The sequence below is a fragment of the Plutella xylostella genome, chromosome 31 (genome assembly GCF_932276165.1).
Source record: "Plutella xylostella chromosome 31, ilPluXylo3.1, whole genome shotgun sequence".
Lineage (NCBI taxonomy): Eukaryota > Metazoa > Arthropoda > Insecta > Lepidoptera > Plutellidae > Plutella > Plutella xylostella.
The window spans coordinates 3,667,844-3,686,491 of NC_064011.1; the positions used below are offsets into that span (position 1 = coordinate 3,667,844).

Genomic DNA, 18,648 nt, shown 5'->3' on the forward strand with positions numbered 1-18,648 from the left:
TTAATTTAAGGTCACTATCCAGTAAGATTTTGTGAGCGTTATTACCGAGAATCGATACTGCCGCGCCAGAATCTAGAAGACCACAAGCAGTAATATCATTTATGCGAATGGTGGCATAAGGTCTAGGATCATAAGCCGGTATGTGTTTCAGAATTGTAGCAACTTTGTAACTGTTAAAGAAAGTTTTAATTGTTTTTAACCAATTGTCCCAGTCGGATTGATCAAAGTTACTACCTGATTTATTGCTACAATTCTGAGCATCTAGTTTTTTGAAGTCGGCTTGTGTTTGTTACAGTCCGGACAGTCGGGTATTTTAACACCATCACGACCACAGCGGAAACAAACGATAACATCGCGATTAGGGCATTGACGAAGATTGTGTGCATCTGATTTGCACCTAAGGCAGAAACGAGTCCTATTCCCAGTTTCCATGGAATGTATATAGTTCTTAGGTTCATTTTTGTTTGTGTAATTTTTGTTATTATTGAAATTATTGTTATAATTTTTGTTGTAATTATAGTTTTTATTATCGTTATAATTTTGTTTTTTGGTTTGATTACTTGAAGAGTAAGCAAACTCAGGTGCTAAGGAATCAGGTGTAACGCCAGAAGGTTCGCGAAAATGAGAAAGTCGAGCCTGTATGTTCTCATAGTTACGACATAGGGTTCTGAGAGCTTCTATTGTTGTTATTTGTGTGACTGATGCCAAAGTGCTCGCATAACAGGGGCGGATATTATGAAGAATAATCTCCAGCTGATCGTCTTCTGAGACTTTCTTAGAAAGTCGAGAAAACATGCCAGACATTATTGAAAGGAAGATCGTGATATTTTCTGATTCGCCCTGTGTTCTACGCCTGATTTCAGAAAGCAATCTGTAGTCATAATCAGACTGGTCGAAATCTTTGATGAGCAGTTGTCTTAAATCAGCCCAGCTTGACACCTGATTTCTTACGCTTCTATACCAAATAAGCGCATGGTCCGTAAAAATCTCGGTCGCATACGCTAGAAATTTATCGTCGGCAAGGTTCCTTGACTCTAAGAATTCCGTGACACGTTCAACGAATGCCCGCACGCAGGTTTTTCCATTGTATTTAAGTTTGCATAGTTCGCCTGCACTACCACGTTCACAGGTCACCGAAACGACGCATGGAACGCTTGGACTGGGAACAGAAGGTTCCGCAGTGGGTATTGACAAAGGGTCAATACTCTTATTTTCCAAGGAAATAATTTTTTCCATATAGGATTTGTATAAAGATACGGTTTCTTCATACGCGACCCTATCTATTTCAACCGTTTGCATCCTATTTAAGCGGTGATGCAAATGGTGTAACATGTTCCGAGTCCGCTGCACAAGTGCTTTGTCAGGTTTTACACACTCAAAATTGGCCTGTATTTTAGACAAAACCTCGAACACACCCTGCAAGTCTTTTTTTGAATCCAAACCGGACTCGAGGATATCCTCAGAGGGAAAGTTTATAGCCAGCTCCACTATTTGCTTTCGCAATTCCGCAACACTGGACGCTGGAACTGTACCTCTGATGGACACCTCGTATTCCAGTTCGGATTTTTGAAGGGACAAAAATTTTATTGGGAACATGACGAAAAAATTAAAATATTACAATGGGGGAAGCAACAAGAATCGTTATTTAAAAACTTGGGTAAATTGTGAACAAGAGTTGAAAAAAAAAATTTACTCCGTTCCGTTACAAAAAAATTAAGTAACGTTGTACTCTTTTTTAAATAATACACAAAACAAAAAAAAAACACGCACAGAACCAAAAATAAAAGAAGCGTTGAAAAATAAAAATAAATGTAACTGATGTGTATTACGCTGGTATCACAGAAAAAAAATGTGTCACGAAGTAATTAACTAATTAGGGTACTTTTAAAAAAATGTTGCTAGTTAAAAAGACGTTAGCAAAATTTAAAAACGTTAAAAAAATCCGTTTTAAATTAAAACAAATAGGTACAAATTATATTTAAAAAAAATGCAAAATACACCTCAGTTACGGCAGAGCAACAAAAAAAAAAACGTTTTACAACGCACACACAAACAAAGACTTTACTACTTACTGCGCAGCAAAATCAGACACAACCACGTTTAAGGGCGCCAGTGTGACGTTCCCCGTCTTACGGACGTTGGGCGCCAGTGTGACGTTCCCTGCCTGTTTACCTATCGTCCCTACTGGGAGGTAAATGAAAGAGGTAGGTAGGTCCAACGAAAACAGTTTATTGATGGCCGCAGGCCACCTAAGTCGGTAGAACGGGTCGTGGTGTGTCGGCCTAGTATCTGATTTCACTGCGTAGTTCAAGCACTCCCCTGGATGGTCAGATGCCGGTGGAACAGGTCGTCAGCCACTGGCAGGGTTGTAGGTCGCCGTGCTCAGCTGTAGGTCCGAAGCGGAAGCGAAGCAGAGGGTGATGCAGCAGTAGGCAGCCAAGCGAAGCCTAGGTCTTCTAAGTCCCGTACTGAAACCCCAATATGGGGGTTTGAGGATTTATGTAAAACACAGGTACACAGAGCCAGCAGCGCCTTGTATAGCGGACCCGGAACGGTTAGGACACTTAAGGTGCACTATCTATTTAAAAATTTACTTTTAAGTCGCAATGATATGTGCGAAAGCAATTATTATTTAGATGCGCAAGCGTACGTTCGAGTCCAGTGATGGCAAAGCTAATGAATCACTAGCGAGCGGCGACAGCCGTTGAAAGTGTCACGATGTCACGGAATGTTAAAAATAATACCAGGTTATGAACAATAAATTTCTACCAATATTAAAATGTGGGCAGGTTTATGAAACTAAATTTCTACCATAAACTGTTTATGACTACAGATTACGTTTCAGTATTTTGAGTGCGAATGTACTTTAAAAGAAGTTATGTTTTAAAATGTTATTTAGTTTTAGTTATTTGATTTAATTAATGTTTTATTTTATTTATTACGTAGTTAAGTGTTAAAATGAAGAAAATAAGCTAGATTTAGGTTAATAATACGTTTAATTTAAGACATGTACGTCTACAACGTTACAAAAGGTAAACATTGCACATAATGACACTTATTAGATTCTCCGAATAAGAACTATACGGTCAATGCAGTATGCCAAAGCGCGAGCCTGTTTATATTCTGAGGGGTAATTTATTTTATTTTAACGGTTGTGTATGGTAGGTAAGCTACACAATATACAGGGTGTTGAAAATTAAGTTCATAATTTGTTTTATTTGAAACCAAAAACCGTAGTTAATTAAAAATATATATATTTTAAGATGTGGTAGTCTGTACACTACAGGTTGTTAAAAATAAGTAAGTATTTTTAAAAATTGAAGATCTAAAATTTACTTAATTTTTTAAATCTATTTAACAAGCTTTGCAAAAAAGCGGTTAAGTGCGACTGTATCTCGCCATGAAAAAAATGAAATGTTTACTGTAGCTATGAATTTTATGCGTTACAAGTGGAATAAAATACCGCATAATATTATGTACAACTATGTAAGAGCCTAGTTTTTAAAAAAAAACTCATAAGAAAATATTAAATACACAGGTTTTTTAACCCCTGAAGGAAATAGAGGGGTGTTATAAGTTTAAAGTAAGGGCTGAATTTTTTTTTTAAATTAGGGTGATAGGTAATGTATATTTTTAATGATTTTTTCAAATAGATAAATGTTATACCATTTTTAAATTGCCATAAAATTACCTATAGTTATAGTTATAGAAAAGGGCAGGGCTACCAGTGCCCATTCGCCACTGCAACCTAAAAGATCTATAAATTATGACTCCCCATGCCGAGTCTCACTCTACAGGCCCAGGTCTTTTATAAACCTGATATTACCTATACAGGATGTTGCAAAAAGGGTATACTGTGCCGAAAGGGTTTGACTCAGGGGTTATTCTGAACAACTTTTGTTCTCCAAGTTTTGGAAATTCTCGAAAAATAAATTCGGTCTCTATAGTAAAAAGTCACGTGATCGAATAAGTTTCTATGTAAAAGGTTTTGTTACGTGAATTTTCAAAATTGTAGAAGAAAAGTGGATCAGAATGGCACCTAAATCCACTTTTGGCTAAGCTTTATACCCTTTTTTCAATACCTTGTATAAAATATCGTCAGCGTCACCTTAGATCGTAATCATCGTAACTCCTCGTGACCAAATTTTAGAGGAGACAAAAATACTGTTTTATTTGTAGTTCTAGTTGGCATACTACCCACCTAAAGTTTTTTTTAACTAGCCTAAAAATGATTTGTTTAGACAGTCTATCTTCCTGTTCAACCGCAGCCTGAGTGCCAGTGACTCAATGACTGAAAGGAGGCCATTAGTGCTCCTAAATAAATAAAGCAGGCCTGTAGATTATCTTTCAGTGTACCGACACATCTGATTGCTGTAAGAGCCTGCCCCCGTATTATGTAACTCCGAGTGGGGTTGGTTGGTATAAAATGGCTGTCAACTTAGAGCATTATTAATTAATAACTTTTTACTGACTTATCTGATTTTACAAACGTTTATGTTGAATGTAAGGATATATTGATAGGCTTCTTAGATATTTCTTTCACTAAGATTTTTGGTGTTTTCGGTTAATAAGTCTCTAAGTTGATACCAATTATCACCTTGCTAACTCTTGCTTGGTTGCTAACTCTCAAAAAGTTACAAAATACGGGGGCTGATAAGCTCTTCGAACGAGTCATACCTCTGTGGTGGTACGGTTTCGACCTTTCGGACAGTCAGTTTGGCATCCGAAATGCGGATTCGAATAGTGGGTACAATACTTTGCGTTCGTTCACTGTCGGAGCAGGATAAGAACCACGGGCGAGTTGTTGCGCTGGCTGTTTGCTTAAAAATAGTAACCGCGTTCAACTCTATCCCCTAGAGGGCGAACCTTTAGGGCGGCTCTTGTATACCATCACTTGTCTTCTTATCTGCAGAAAATTGACAGAGGTCATACGTGTCTAACAAGTACATTAAGGATGCGAAAAGAGAGGGTTTGTTTTCACTGAAGAAGTTCAGTTGCGGAGTTCCACAGCGGTAGGTCTTGGACCCCTCTGCTGTGGAACTTGGCATACAACGCGGTCCTGCAAATCAAGCTCGCAAACGGCGTTAGCACAGTGCATTTTTCTAATGTCACACAGGTCGTGAGGTAGGCTGAGAGCCTCCTTCGGGGATGACATCCCAATGATTCATTACGAAAAAATTGCTGCAGCTGTGCTCGCCATGCAGTGCATGGGCTACTTCCGAATCTGGGGGGCTGTTGCAAAGGAGTCCGTTGCCTCTATACGGTACGGGTTCCGTGCGATCTATGATCCTTCCGGGAGCACCTGTCTTGTCAAGTCGAAGAGAATGGCTCGTATTCGACGCAACCTGCAGTACTGGTGGGATTGGTTGGAGGACAGGACAGCAGGAAGCTGCAGCAGCCGTCATGCTGTGATTCGACGCATAGATGCAAAAAAAAGTTGAAAGTAACTTCATGTTAATAAAATATTAGATCTTAATTTAACAACATAACATTGCAAAAAAAATTAACATTGTTGAGTATGTTATTGTAATTTACTAAAGTAGTAATAAAAACAAAGGCTTATTGCATAGTTTTCGTTCACGTTCGCCTACATCGCACGTTGTATATGAGAATAAAGGGTATAATTACTAAGTTTTCTTGTTTAAAAATCACGGTTTGGGGTTTAGAGGAAAACAAATGGTAAAATGCGGAATACAGTTTTTTTTTTCGAATAAAGAGGAAAACATGTGAATTCAAAAAACGTTTCTATTGACACCAAAGAGTACTTTTCGCCGAGAAAAGTGGAGTTACAATGTTTGCGATCTAAAGTGATGATAGAACTAGAACTTATTTTTTCAGTTCACCTGCTGCTGCTGTTGAGTGAAATCGTAATTAGGTAAATGACTCCTTGACATGAAAATAACTTTTTTTTTATAATCGTTATAACAAAACCGTTTTTTTTTAATACAGCAATATTTGTAGGTGTACTTACAGTGAGCAAAAGAGCGCAGCAAGGTGTAAATTTTTTGGTTTTTAAGAAACAAAAATATTATTTCTATCATATCCCAAATACACATAAGTACTTAAAAAAAAAATACACACTCTCGCCTTGTACTAATGTATTCCCTTGCGGGGGGGGTACTTACATGTTATTATTTTTCTGGTGACCTCCCCATATCCCTTTGCCAGCTACGTAACCTTTTGTGACACCCTGTATATGCAGAGTTCTGCAAACTACTGTTCTGCTTTTGAAACACCAAAAAAAAACAGGTCGTCTAACTAAAAGGTCACGTGACCAAAAAAAAATTATATGAAGAAGCGTTTTTTTCATGAATATAAAAAATTACGTAGGATAAAAGTTTTTCAGAGTGACGCCTGAGTAACGCCCTTTCGGCTAACTATACTTTTTTTATTACACGGGGGCAGAGTTTAATACAACACCCTGAACTATTAAACTCTGATAATATTTTCGCGATTTTTTTACATTCTGATTTCATTTCCTGGCTTAGAAATAACATCAATAACATGCTGCACACGTAGGTTTCGGCATAGTATTAAACCCTTTTTGCAACAACCTGTATAAATATCGGCACGGGTACGACTTTATATCCTAACTAATATTATAAATGCGAAAGTAACTGTGTCTGTCTGTCTGTCTGTCTGTCTGTCTGTCTGTCTGTTACTCTTTCACGCCAAAACTACTGAACGGATTTGAATGAAATTTGGTATACATATGGTCTAGACCCTGAGAAAGAACATAGGCTACTTTTTATCCCGGAATTCCCACGGGAAAACTTTTTAAGGCGAAGCGAAGCGCGCGGGAACAGCTAGTATATATATATATATAATTAGTTATTAAATATTAAAAATACTTTCAAATAAAAATAAATATTTTCGTATCACAAAACAATATTACTTACTTAGTATGTTTTTAACAAAGTGGCATGTCTTCACTTTTATGTTTTCGAGTACTATGTTAAAATTTCATGTCATTGTCCGTAGAACGCCCCGCATACCTCAACCCCCCCTCACTAGATTTGACAGATTCTGATTTTCTTCCAGCTTTAGTGACAGCCTTAAAACAGCCCCGTCAATTTAGATAAGACTAGTTGATACGTTCATCACTGCTTGCTATGGCCGAAACAACAGGCGCTATGAATGTTGGGATTGTTGAGTGATTGATGTTATGTATAACTATCTGTTCCCGCGAGCTTCGCTTCGCCTCAAAATGTTTAAAAATCTAATGCTAGCTGATAGCCTGTGTTAATCCGGGTGCCAGCTAATTCTATACCAAATTTCATTCACATCGGTTCAATCGTTTTCACCTGAAGAATCAACAAACATACACTTACACACACACACACACACACATACATAATCACAAAATTTCGCCTTTATAATAGGTATTAGTAGGTACTAGGTAGTAGTGTCACCAGAAGGTAAACTGTTAGCGACCGACTGAGTTGCGGCGTATCGATTTAGTACGCTCTTCCATATATGTATTATTATACAGGGTTATTTGCAAGTAGACCTGATCCTTTCAGGAGGTGATTGAGGAAGGCATTTCCAGTCAATTATACCCTATAATGCATTATCCGAAACTTAACCATTTCTATAAATATTTAATATTTAAAGATTTTTTTCCAAAATTTCATGTTTAAAACCGAAAATTAAAAAAAACTAGCCATATTTCAATATTTTTTTTGTTTGTTTAGCATTAGAAACATCTTAATAAACTAATTAAAATTATCAAATGTGCATTATTCGACTTAAATTAGACACAATACCTCGAAATAGATAAACATTTTAAAAAAATATTCAAAACCTAAAAACAAATAAGTTAAATTAAAAAAGAATTTCATATAACAATTTTTTGTGCACTTCAGCTTAAAAACATTGTCAACTTATAAGCTTTCAAATGAGATATTTCAATATCAAATCGATTAAGGTATCACAAAGATATGGCCAAAACAATCAGAGAAGGCGGAGAAAACTCAACAGGGGTCTTCATACTAAAGTGAACAGGACTGAAAACCATCACACTTTTTAGGGTTCCGCTCATCTCGCATAATCTTTATTGACCAAAACTCATTTCGCATAACTCGTATGGTCTAAACTTTTTTGGCCGAACCATCACTTTGCCAAGACTTATGTGGCATAAGGCTCGTTTCGTCTAAAACTCTTTAGGCACAATCTTTAAACACCTAAGTTTCGTTTGCTCAAATTTATGTTCGTCTATACCTATGTATAATCTTGTTTCTCGTAATGTTATCTTAATAAATAATATATTAAGTATGTAGTAAATGTACAAATTGTGGTATTTTTCTCCTACATCCCGAAAATCACGATATTGTATGATCAAAAAATCGAAAGTTAACGACCAATATAATTATTACAAACCCCATGAGATCGAAACCTAAAAATAGGTGCGACGACGAGCAAAACGAGGAGGAGCGTGTTAGGTGCACATGTTCATCAAAACCAAAGCGGAGCGCAGCGAAGCGTTTTCCCAACAGCGGAAACAATACAAGGCATCAGTTTGCGCTATGTAGGGAGACGCTCCGTCAAAGTTTAAGCCAAACGAATATTATTACTTTGTATAAACCTAATAAACCTATGCCATAGCATTATTAGGCTATTCAAGATTTGGCCATACCATTATTAGGCTAAACAATGTTATGCGAAATAAATTTTTACTAAACGAGATTTATGCCATACGATTTTCGGCGTAACGAGACTTTGACCAAACGTTACTATGCAATACGAGATTAGGCAAATAAATCTTATGCCAAAAAGGTAGAACCCACTTTTTACCTTTAAATTGCGCTAATTTTGTTAGTTTTTCTGATGAATTTTGTCCGCCTTCTCTGATTGTTTTGGCCATATCTTGGTGATACCTAAATCGATTTGATATTGAAATATCTCATTTGAAAGCTTATAAGTTGACAATGTTTTTAAGCGTGCACAAAAAATTGTTATATGAAATTCTTTTTTAATTTAACTTATTTGTTTTTAGGTTTTGAATATTTTTTTAAAATGTTTATCTATTTTGAGGTATTGTGTCTAATTTAAGTCGAATAATGCACATTTGATTATTTTAATTAGTTTATTAAGATGTTACTAATGCTAAACAAACAAAAAAAGTATTGAAATATGGCTAGTTTTTTATATTTTCGGTTTTAAACATGAAATTTTGGCAAAAAATCTTTAAATATTAATAATATAAAAAAAAAAGAAATAGAACAGTGTTATTTTTATAGGTCGTAAAAAAAAAAAAAAATATCTTTGATATGGTTTAGTTTCGGATAATGCATTATAGGGTATAATCGACTGGAAATGCCTTCCTCTATCACCTCCTGAAAGGATCAGGTCTTCTTACCAATAACCCTGTATAGCTGTTCCCGCGAGATCCGCTTCGCCTTAAAAAGATTTCCCGTGGGGATTCCGGGATAAAAAGTACCCTATGTTTTTTCTCAAAGTCTAGACTATATCTGTACCAAATTTAATTCATATCCGTTCAGTAGTTTTGGCGTGAAAGAGTAACAGACAGACAGACAGACACAGTTACTTTCGCATTTATAATATTAAGTTAGGATGTATTATTTTTTATTTACTAGGTGTTGGTAGGGGTCTTATAATATTCTATTAGTGTCTGGGCCTTCCCCATTACCCATCAACCGACTACCAACTGAATATCTATCTAAGGTCTTAATTCATTAGTCGCATTATCGCATTATCTATTCGAATATCGATACGAATATACAGGGTGTTGCAAAAGGGTGTACTAAGCCGAAACCTACGTGTGCATCATGTTATGTCATTGTCTAAGGCCGAAAATGAAATCAGAATGTCAAAATAAGCTAAAAATATATCATTTTCCATAGAAATTTAGCTGGTCACGTGACTTTTTTACTATGGAGAATGTTAATTTTTTCGGGAATTTTGACATTTTTATTTTATTTTCGGGCTTAGACATAACATGCTGCACACATGCACACGTAGGTTTCGGCTTATACCGTTTTTGCAACACCCTGTATACGTACTTTATAATAACTTTACTATCTAATTGATAGTAAAATTATTATTCTTCATATCTCACGTTTCCTGCAATCAATCAATCCACGTAATCACTCCAAACAGCGTCCAGACATCATCATCATCACAAAATCTTCAAGTCTTTTTGAAGGTCTGTAGTGGAATAAGTTAAATGCACTAAAAGCGACTCCTGAGTGACGTATCACCAATAAAGGTGACCAGTAAAAGTGGACCAACGGAAAATTGGAGATAGCTACGGTCAGCTGCATAAGTCGTTATACAATTTTGTACCTTGTCAAACTGACGATCCGTCAATATTTCAATGGATGGATAGGCGGTTACAGATTGACAAGGTACAAAAGTATATAGCTACTTATGCAGCTGACTGTACATACAGGGGATACAAAAACTACCTTACTTTACGTAAGATTTTTCGGATTCACAAACTCACGATAGGTATTTAAGGGACTTAAAAAACCGGCTAAGTGCGAATCGGACTCTCGCACGAAGGGCTCTGTACCTTTATCGATAAATAGTAAGTAGGGTGCCTACGAAAATAAATGTTTGCTAGCAAACATAAAGTATTTCATACTGAAAATGGAGTAGGAGTAATGGAGTTAACTACAAATAATAGATTATGTACATGTAAAAAAAATAAAGACGCCGACCGCCGAGTACAGAAAGGGGTTTAACTCAAAATCTACTCTAATCTAATAACTACCAGACCCCTTAGCATGAATTTACATCGCGAACGTGAAGTAGATTCATCGAGTAATTTTGTATGAAAATATGAACAGCGCCCCTGGCGATCGGTAGAAGAACTAAAATTTCCCTACAAAATTCATCGAGTAATTTCACGTCCCGTTCACGATGAAAATTCATGCTAAGGGGTCTGAAAGCGTTTTTCCCGCTTTCCCGAAACAGCTAGAAACGGCAATTTTTCATACACATACATATACATATAATATGCTTACGACTGTAATCCCCAAAGGGGTAGTCAGAGGTGACTTGCAAGTGAGTCACCCGCTTTTCGCTGTACATTTGTACTCAAGTGATAGGTCGCGAGCCGTATCGCCGTTTTTGAATGAGTACAATGCACTGAAGTTGTCGGGTAAGTGGCGTGCATTTTTAGCGTTTGTTATTAAACTTTTACATTCTAGGTATGTACTATAGGTATTGGGAGGTTGGTTCTAAAAATTGGAATTAGCATCAAGAGGGCGTGAAACTTGTCAGTTTTGTGCTATTGTCACTGCAACTTGTTCATAGCTTGCGGGTATTGTATGGTTTAATTCAGCCCAATATCCCAATGGTCTTGACAATCAGACAGACAGGCAGATGGACGAAAGTGATATTATAATGTTTAATAACAAACCTGTCTTTATCATAGCTCCTATTTAGTTATAAGTACAAATGTGTATATCTGTCATTGTGATTTGTTGTGTATGTAAGAAAGTGGATCAAATAAACGCTTTATCTACCTATCTATCTATCTAATTAAGTTTTTAGTTGTTAACTACTATAATATTTAAATATATATAAAGATATACTTACTACCACTACTACGGAACCCTATAATGTATTGTTTACGTTAAGATTAAGCCAATGTTATTTTGAAGGGTAAGTAGATACCTAAATTCCTTCAGTGACGACATGAAAATTAGATAATTGAAACGCATCAATAACAAATTATCTATCGAAAGATTAATTTCGTTCAAAGGATTAGTTGAAAAATGTAACGGTAAGTATATATAAGAAAAGGAATGCTCTGATAATTAAATCACTTGTGTACAATGGTTACCTGGGCTGTGCTTCTTCTTACCGGTAAGTCTGCATTTCTTATAAAAAATATATAATTCCAATAACTAAACTACCTAACAATTTCTAACTAATTAGTCAATACCTGTACATACATAATTATATAAGTACATACATAATATACCCACGACTATTATCCCCATCTAGAATCTAGATGTGCAGGTTTCCTCACGATGTTTTCCTTCACCGCCGTCTAAAATTGTACTTAAATTTCTTATTATCTAAAGAATTCATTGGTATACCATACATGGCGGGATTCGAAGCCACCCGAGCCGACACCTTCCTCCACCACGACTCTTAATAATATCCATCCATCACGGCCCATCACGTCACGACTGCTAGGGCACGGGACTTCTTCCAATGAAGGAAGGGTTTTAGGCCTGGTCCACCACGCTGGCCAAGTGCGGGTTGGTGGACCCCAACACAAGCAAGTTTGTGCTGAGAGCGTTGTCGGGTAAGTGGGTAACCCGACTGTCAGATGTTTTCAAGCCGCCCGAAGTCCGTCAGGGTTTTAGGCCTGGTCCACCACGCCGGCCTAATGCGGATTGGTGGACGAAATTAATAATATGTCGTCATTTGTTTCTCCCCAGCCACCGTCGCCTCAGCGGCGGTGCCCAGGACCAACCGCATCGTCGGCGGGGAGCCCACCACCGTGGAGACCTACCCCTCCATCGTTCAGCTGGACTTCCTCGGCACATGGACAGGCGCCTGGAGCCAGAGCTGCGCCGCCACCATCATCACGCCCAAGACGGCCGTCAGTGCCGCCCACTGCACTGAGTACGTATGCTTTAAATATAGAATAGAATACTCTTTATTTTGCACCATTAAAGAAAATATTACAAAAATACAACTTATAAATAAAATTGTACAAAAAGGTGCCCTTATTGCTTATATTAATCCCTACCAGACAACCTTTGGATGGAAGAGACAATTTAAAAAATAATAATGTTACATAAGCCTCCTCACTGCACTGAGTATGTACCAATGTACCTACCTATGTTTTACTATAATATTGTCTTAGATACTACCTACGTCCAGCAGCAGACTGCTATATGCTAAAGAAAAATGTCTGCTCATATCTGAGAGGCTTGAGTTTAGGAAGCGCAAGTTCAACAGCTAGTCAATAGGCTCTGTCGCTTTGCAAATAAAGAGCACACACGCAGTTATCTAAATTCTCTTCAGAGTAGCTGTATGGATCGCAATAGCGAGCACCATTACCATTACAAGTTAAAACAAGATAACCTTTAACCGGTAACCTTTCCTTTTCAACCTTTAGGAATGTCAGCACCAGCAGCCGTCGCATCCGTGCCGGATCCTCCAACCGCAACAGCGGAGGTATCATCATCAACCTGGAATACTACCGCAACCACCCCGAGTACCGCCATCAGACTCGCTACGACGCCGACATCTGCATCTTGGTCCTGGCCCAGAGCCTGAGCTTCACTCCTGCCATCCAGCAGGCTCCCATCAACGCTCAGGGGTCTGAGCTGCCCGATGGCTCTGCTGTCATCCACGCCGGATGGGGCACCACTAGCGTGAGTTTTAGACCATGATTTTAAGGAAAAATGTGGACTGTGGAGTGCACGGATGAAGTCGTCCTGGCTGACGTATCACTGGGCCTTGTATAGATCATACTGGCCAATCCTTTTACCACAGCAACAAACTCAAGTTCTAACTCTTGTATTTTAAACAGACAAACACACACAACTTGAATTTGTTACCTTGATGAACGGTTTAGCCGGTCAGATTGCCGGATAAATAATAAGTCAGGCTCTTTTCATGCACCCCATTCATGGTTGAATAGAAACCCTTGACACGACCTACATACCATTCTAAAAGTACCATGGATAAAATTCCCTGATCCGTCAAAATTAAACCTCTATATGTCATCTGCTTTCAGTCTGGAGGCTCTTCCTCTTCAATCCTGCGTGACGTCACCATCTACACCATCAACAACTCTGTCTGCGCCAACCGCTACCGCACCGGCGTGACCCAGAACATGATCTGTGCCGGAATCCTGGACGTCGGAGGCAAGGACGCCTGCCAAGGAGACTCTGGCGGTCCTCTGTACTTCAACAAGATCCTCGTGGGTGTTGTGTCCTGGGGACGTGGCTGCGCTGACGCCTACTACCCTGGAGTCAGCACTAAGGTGTCGTCTTACTCCGACTGGATCAGAAACAACGCTGTCTAATGGTGCCAGCTGTAAGCCAAACCGACGAATGAGTTAATGATTAAATGAGGTCTTTTGAGTTAACAGCTTGTTTTTTTCTTGAATCCCTTGCTGATTATTTTCCTAAAAGCCAATGAGCATAAGAATAAGTTTTTAAAGTATGAAGTAGATTAAAATCAGAGTTGGTTTTTTTGTCTTGAAAATCAAGTGTCAGGTATCTAACAGTCGGCTTTTATACCATTACCTTGTCTCTCAAAAACCACTTATTCATACATTGACGGTATGAGCTGACCGTAAAAACAATCATACGAGTCCAAATTGAATGAACACGTCTGTACGTTTGTTCTCATGTGATGAGTCGCGAGCCGTATCGCCGTTTTCGAATGAGTCACTAATGGTTATTCTACGCTGATACTGCCTGCAGTATTGTGGTAATTTGAATTGGATGTACCTACAGGATGACCAGCAACAAGGTTTCGTCAAAAATTTGTCTTCATCATCTTCCGAAATAAGTCGTAATTTTTGTTTACTGTGTATTTTAACAGGAATTTAGTAGCTTACACTATTTACGTTAAGTTGCGTTGCAAAGTCACTTTAAAATGTGATTACTCTTCGTCGTATCCGACAACATTGACTTTTGCCACACTCTGTTATGTGTTATATGCTACAATCTAAAATGTAAGGTGATTCCAGCAGTGCCATCACGAGTGGTTGTCGACTTAAGTCGATTCGAACACGATAGCAAAGTAATGGGAATTTGTATGCGTTTTATTAGTTTCTAACGTTACCGACAGGGGCGCTGTTCAGGATGTCATACAAATTGCTATCGAATTAAGCCAACGAATTGAGTTGACAGCACTTGTGATCGCACTGAAGTTTCGAATAATGTTGAAGAAAACCAAGTGAAACTTTGAGCAGCACTATCGAGTGGGCCTTTCAGAAGGGCTAGCATGGGGTGCCATTAAGACGTGATAAATGTTTTGCATCATGCTCACTCACATCGCGCAGCCTCAAGAGCGAGTGCGACGGACGGAAAACTTTTGACACGTCTTAAATGCGCCCCGTGCTAGCCTTTCAGGTTCTGACCAATTACATTATTGGGGAGAAAAAATGGTGACTGAACAAACTAATTAGAACAAGAGAATCGGGCCTACCCGACAGTGGCGACATCTGGAATTAGCTTTGCGTTTTCCTCCCCATTCTATCGCTAACGCTATCGTTCGAATCTATACGTCAAATTTGGTTCGTGATTGCTAAAATTAATCATATCTTCATATGTGCAAAAGACTTTTGAATCTAAAAGCGTTCGATACTAAAGTCGATAGGTGACTCGTGATAGCAAATCGTCAGTTCCAAAAGTGACCACATTGGCGGTGTTGTTTCTCCTTATATTTGTATAGTATCGTACAGCGCTCTGATGGATCGTATCAGAAATGAGGTTATCCGTCAGAGGACTAAGGTGCTTGTCATATCTGCCGAAGAGCCGATAACCGCTGGCGTAGACAAGTTCTCGAGTGGAAATCACGAACAGGCATACGCATACGACCTTAGGCGGGTAGCCGGTAGTGGCTGGATGAGGACGGCCGAGGACCGAGTGCTGTGGCGCTCCTAGGGAGAGGCCTATGTCCAGCAGTGGATGATTATTGGCTCATGATGATGTACTTACAAGGCTAGCGAATTGCCTTCTTATTATCCTTGCCCGTGATATTCTGCATGTTAGCGACACGACCGGCACTTGGAGTCAATTTCAGTCGGTCGGTGGCAAATAAAATAAATAAATAAATAAATAATCATGAAGGAAACAATATTTAATAAATAAATACATTTAATCTCTAGCCGCTATAAATACCTACTTACCGTATTTGTTAAAAATAAATAACATCTTTAAATCTATCTACATCTAAAGGAGCATTCACACGGGTGAATTGCCGCTCCATAAATTGTAGATTAAAGTCACCGTGTAAACGCCCACAACATAACTTAGAACCTCTTACACCGCATTAGCAACTATCCAGTCGGTATAAGCTGACAGTTTAGTGCTGACACCTGGATACTCCGCCATGCCACAGCCTCGTCCCCACGAGACCACTCCCACCAGAATGTCAGTGAAGTACATAGGACCCCCCGAGTCACCTCTGCAAGCGTCTTGACCCCCAACGTCCAGGATTCCAGCACAGATCATGTTCTCGGTGATACCGTATTCGTAGCGACGCGCGCACTCGGCGTTGTTCACTGTGTATAGGACCACTTCTTGCAGGACTTCGGATGGCGAGCCTCCGGTCTGGAAGTGGATAAATAGGGAATATTAAAGCCGGCTATTTACATAACGCATACAATTTGCTCCCTGTACCTCCTGCAGGTTGACTGGTAGAAAATGCTTCTAGCATTAAGTCCACCTGATTGTACATAATTACTTCTGTTTATTGTGAAATAAAAGAATAAATAAATAAATAAACGCTCGCCCGCGCCAAGAGTGCTAGATGGAAAGGATTCCTCAACATTTTCCGTAACAAAGCTACGAGTACAATGTTTGCCACCAATTTGAGTGCGAAGGTACGAAGGTGAGTGCCTCTAGTAATGGGTATGTTGGGTAGGCATATAGGCCTCCCTATATTTGTGTTGCTAGTAGGTTCTTTGGCAAGAGAGTCACATTATGAGACATGTACGTACACGACTTCTATTGCTTATGTATTCTTCTGCTCGTTTACCTTTCATACGATAAGCAATGCTGCATAAGAGATATTTATTGCTAATATTAGGCAGTACCGTAGCAGTAAACTCACGCTAGTATCACCCCACCCAGCATGCATAACCATGAAGTTATCAGGCAGTTCCGACCCCTGAGCATTGATGGACGCTGGCTGGATCCTCGCATTGAAAGCCAGTGGTTGTTGCAGCTGCATCAGCGCTATGTCGGCGTCCCAGCGCGAGCGTTGCCGGTACTCAGGGTGATGGAGGAAGGAGCGCACTTGGATAACAGTGCCGCCTTGGTTGCGGTAGGTAGACCCGGCACGGATGCGCCGGTGGGACGCTCCAGGGAAGTCGCTGAAAACAGGATACACAGATGTATATGTAGGTATACATATATTTTATACATACGTTACGTCGACGCACCGAACCAACAATGACGGTGTAGGGTGAGAAAGACTGAGAAAGATTTCGCACGCTGGCCTAGTGCGGGTTGGTGGACCCCAACACAAGCAAGCGTGTGCTGAGAGAGTAGTCGGGCAACCCGACCGTGCGTGCCGAAGCACGAAGCGCCCAGAAACCACTTGAAATCGTGCCATGTGCAAGAGTCCACCAACCCGCACTAGGCCAGCGTGTTGGATTAGGCCTTAAACCATTCCTTCATTGGCTGGAGACCCGTGCCCCAGCAGTGGAGACGTGATGAATCGTGATGATGATTGCAAGAGAGAAGCGAGAATAGACGAAATACTAACAATCCCTCGAGGCAGTGAGCGGCGGTCAGTACATATCTGGGCGCAAGTATAGTGCCCCCGCAGTTCTGGCTCCAGCGGCCGTCAGACACGGATAGGAAGTCCACCTGGGGAAACACATCATTTGTAATTTTATCCTGATTCTTGAAGGAAAGGAGACCACGATTATTCAAACGGACGCCCTCCGGCTAGACGGGGTGACGGCCTGCGAAAGATTGTATGCGGAAAGCTATAGATCGCATCCAGTGGCACGCTTTGGGAGAGGCCTACGTCCAGCAGTGGATATATGATGATGATGATGATATTTTATGTATCTACCTGCACTATGGATGGGAAGAACTCGACGATGGTGTCCTGTCCACCGACGATCCTGTTGGTGGGGACCGCCGCCACCGCCGCCGCGGAGGCTGTGAAACATTTGAAGTACAGTCAGCAAAATATATACTTACAGGATATTGCAAAAGTGGTAGGTATATTTACTGACCATAAGGGTGTTATGTAACAGAAGGGGTCAATCTGTATTTTTTTTTATTTAAAAATGTAAAATGAAATTTGTCTTTTCCATTGCTCGTGAGTGTATTTCTGCTTATAAGTAGCTGTAAGTACAAATTGGTCATCTGATCGAGTTTCCCCTTCGGCTGAATGCCACTCTAACATTAAAATTATGGTGTGTTTAAAATTATGACATATAGCTGTTCCCGCGCGCTTCGCTTCGCCTTAAAAAGTTTTCCCGTGGGAATTCCGGGATAAAAAGTAGCCTATGTTCTTTCCCAGGGTCTAGACCGTATGTAAACCAAATTTCATTCAAATCCGTTCAGTAGTTTTGGCGTGAAAGAGTAACAGACAGACAGACAGACACAGTTACTTTCGCATTTATAATATTAGTTAGGATTTCGACTATTTGGCCCTCCTCAATCTTGAAGTTTATCCCGCTTCCTTTGAAGATGCTTTGAAGTTATACAAATATTCTTATGGTTTATGGCTTCTATTGTAGGTATCTAATAAGCTAATTAAGGATTTTTTTTTTAACTTACCAGTTATTAAAAGGAGAGCCCAGGCACCCATTGGTATTTGACAGTGTGTATTTGTGTTTTGACTGACTAATCTGTTTTGTGTGTAGGTATCTTATAAAGTGATAATGATAACCGGCTGCTTCCTAGGGAGGCTAATGTCAAAATATCCAAAATCAGTAACAACAATATCTTCACAGTT

At 39.4% G+C, this 18,648-nt stretch overlaps 2 protein-coding genes across 2 annotated transcripts; one reads left to right on the forward strand and one right to left on the reverse strand.

Annotated features, from left to right (window-relative positions):
• Window positions 1-11,788: 11,788 nt before the first annotated feature.
• LOC105383570 (trypsin, alkaline C-like) lies at window positions 11,789-14,080 on the forward strand. The gene is given in 4 exon segments (NM_001305521.1): window positions 11,789-11,835; window positions 12,420-12,606; window positions 13,106-13,364; window positions 13,730-14,080. Coding segments are annotated over 4 exon segments (768 nt in total). The 5' UTR covers window positions 11,789-11,804; the 3' UTR covers window positions 14,021-14,080.
• A 1,726-nt stretch (window positions 14,081-15,806) lies between these two features.
• LOC105383571 (trypsin, alkaline C) lies at window positions 15,807-18,623 on the reverse strand. Its single transcript, XM_011553643.3, has 5 exons — window positions 18,471-18,623; window positions 17,755-17,843; window positions 17,440-17,543; window positions 16,783-17,044; window positions 15,807-16,280 (listed from the first exon to the last, which is right to left on the reverse strand). The coding sequence occupies exons 1-5, from the start codon at window positions 18,499-18,501 to the stop codon at window positions 15,990-15,992; spliced, it is 777 nt and encodes a 258-aa protein (XP_011551945.2). The 5' UTR covers window positions 18,502-18,623; the 3' UTR covers window positions 15,807-15,989.
• Between the last annotated feature and the right edge of the window lie 25 nt (window positions 18,624-18,648).

Bases quoted from the DNA above. Each gene is read 5' to 3' on its own strand.
- LOC105383571 (XM_011553643.3), bottom strand. From the start codon at position 18,501: ATGGGTGCCTGGGCTCTCCTTTTAATAACTG. The intron at 17,844-18,470 runs GTAAGTTAAAAA...AATGTTTCACAG, and splicing joins GGCTCTCCTTTTAATAACTG to CCTCCGCGGCGGCGGTGGCG. The intron at 17,045-17,439 runs GTTAGTATTTCG...TCCTGTTTTCAG, and splicing joins GCTCACTGCCTCGAGGGATT to CGACTTCCCTGGAGCGTCCC.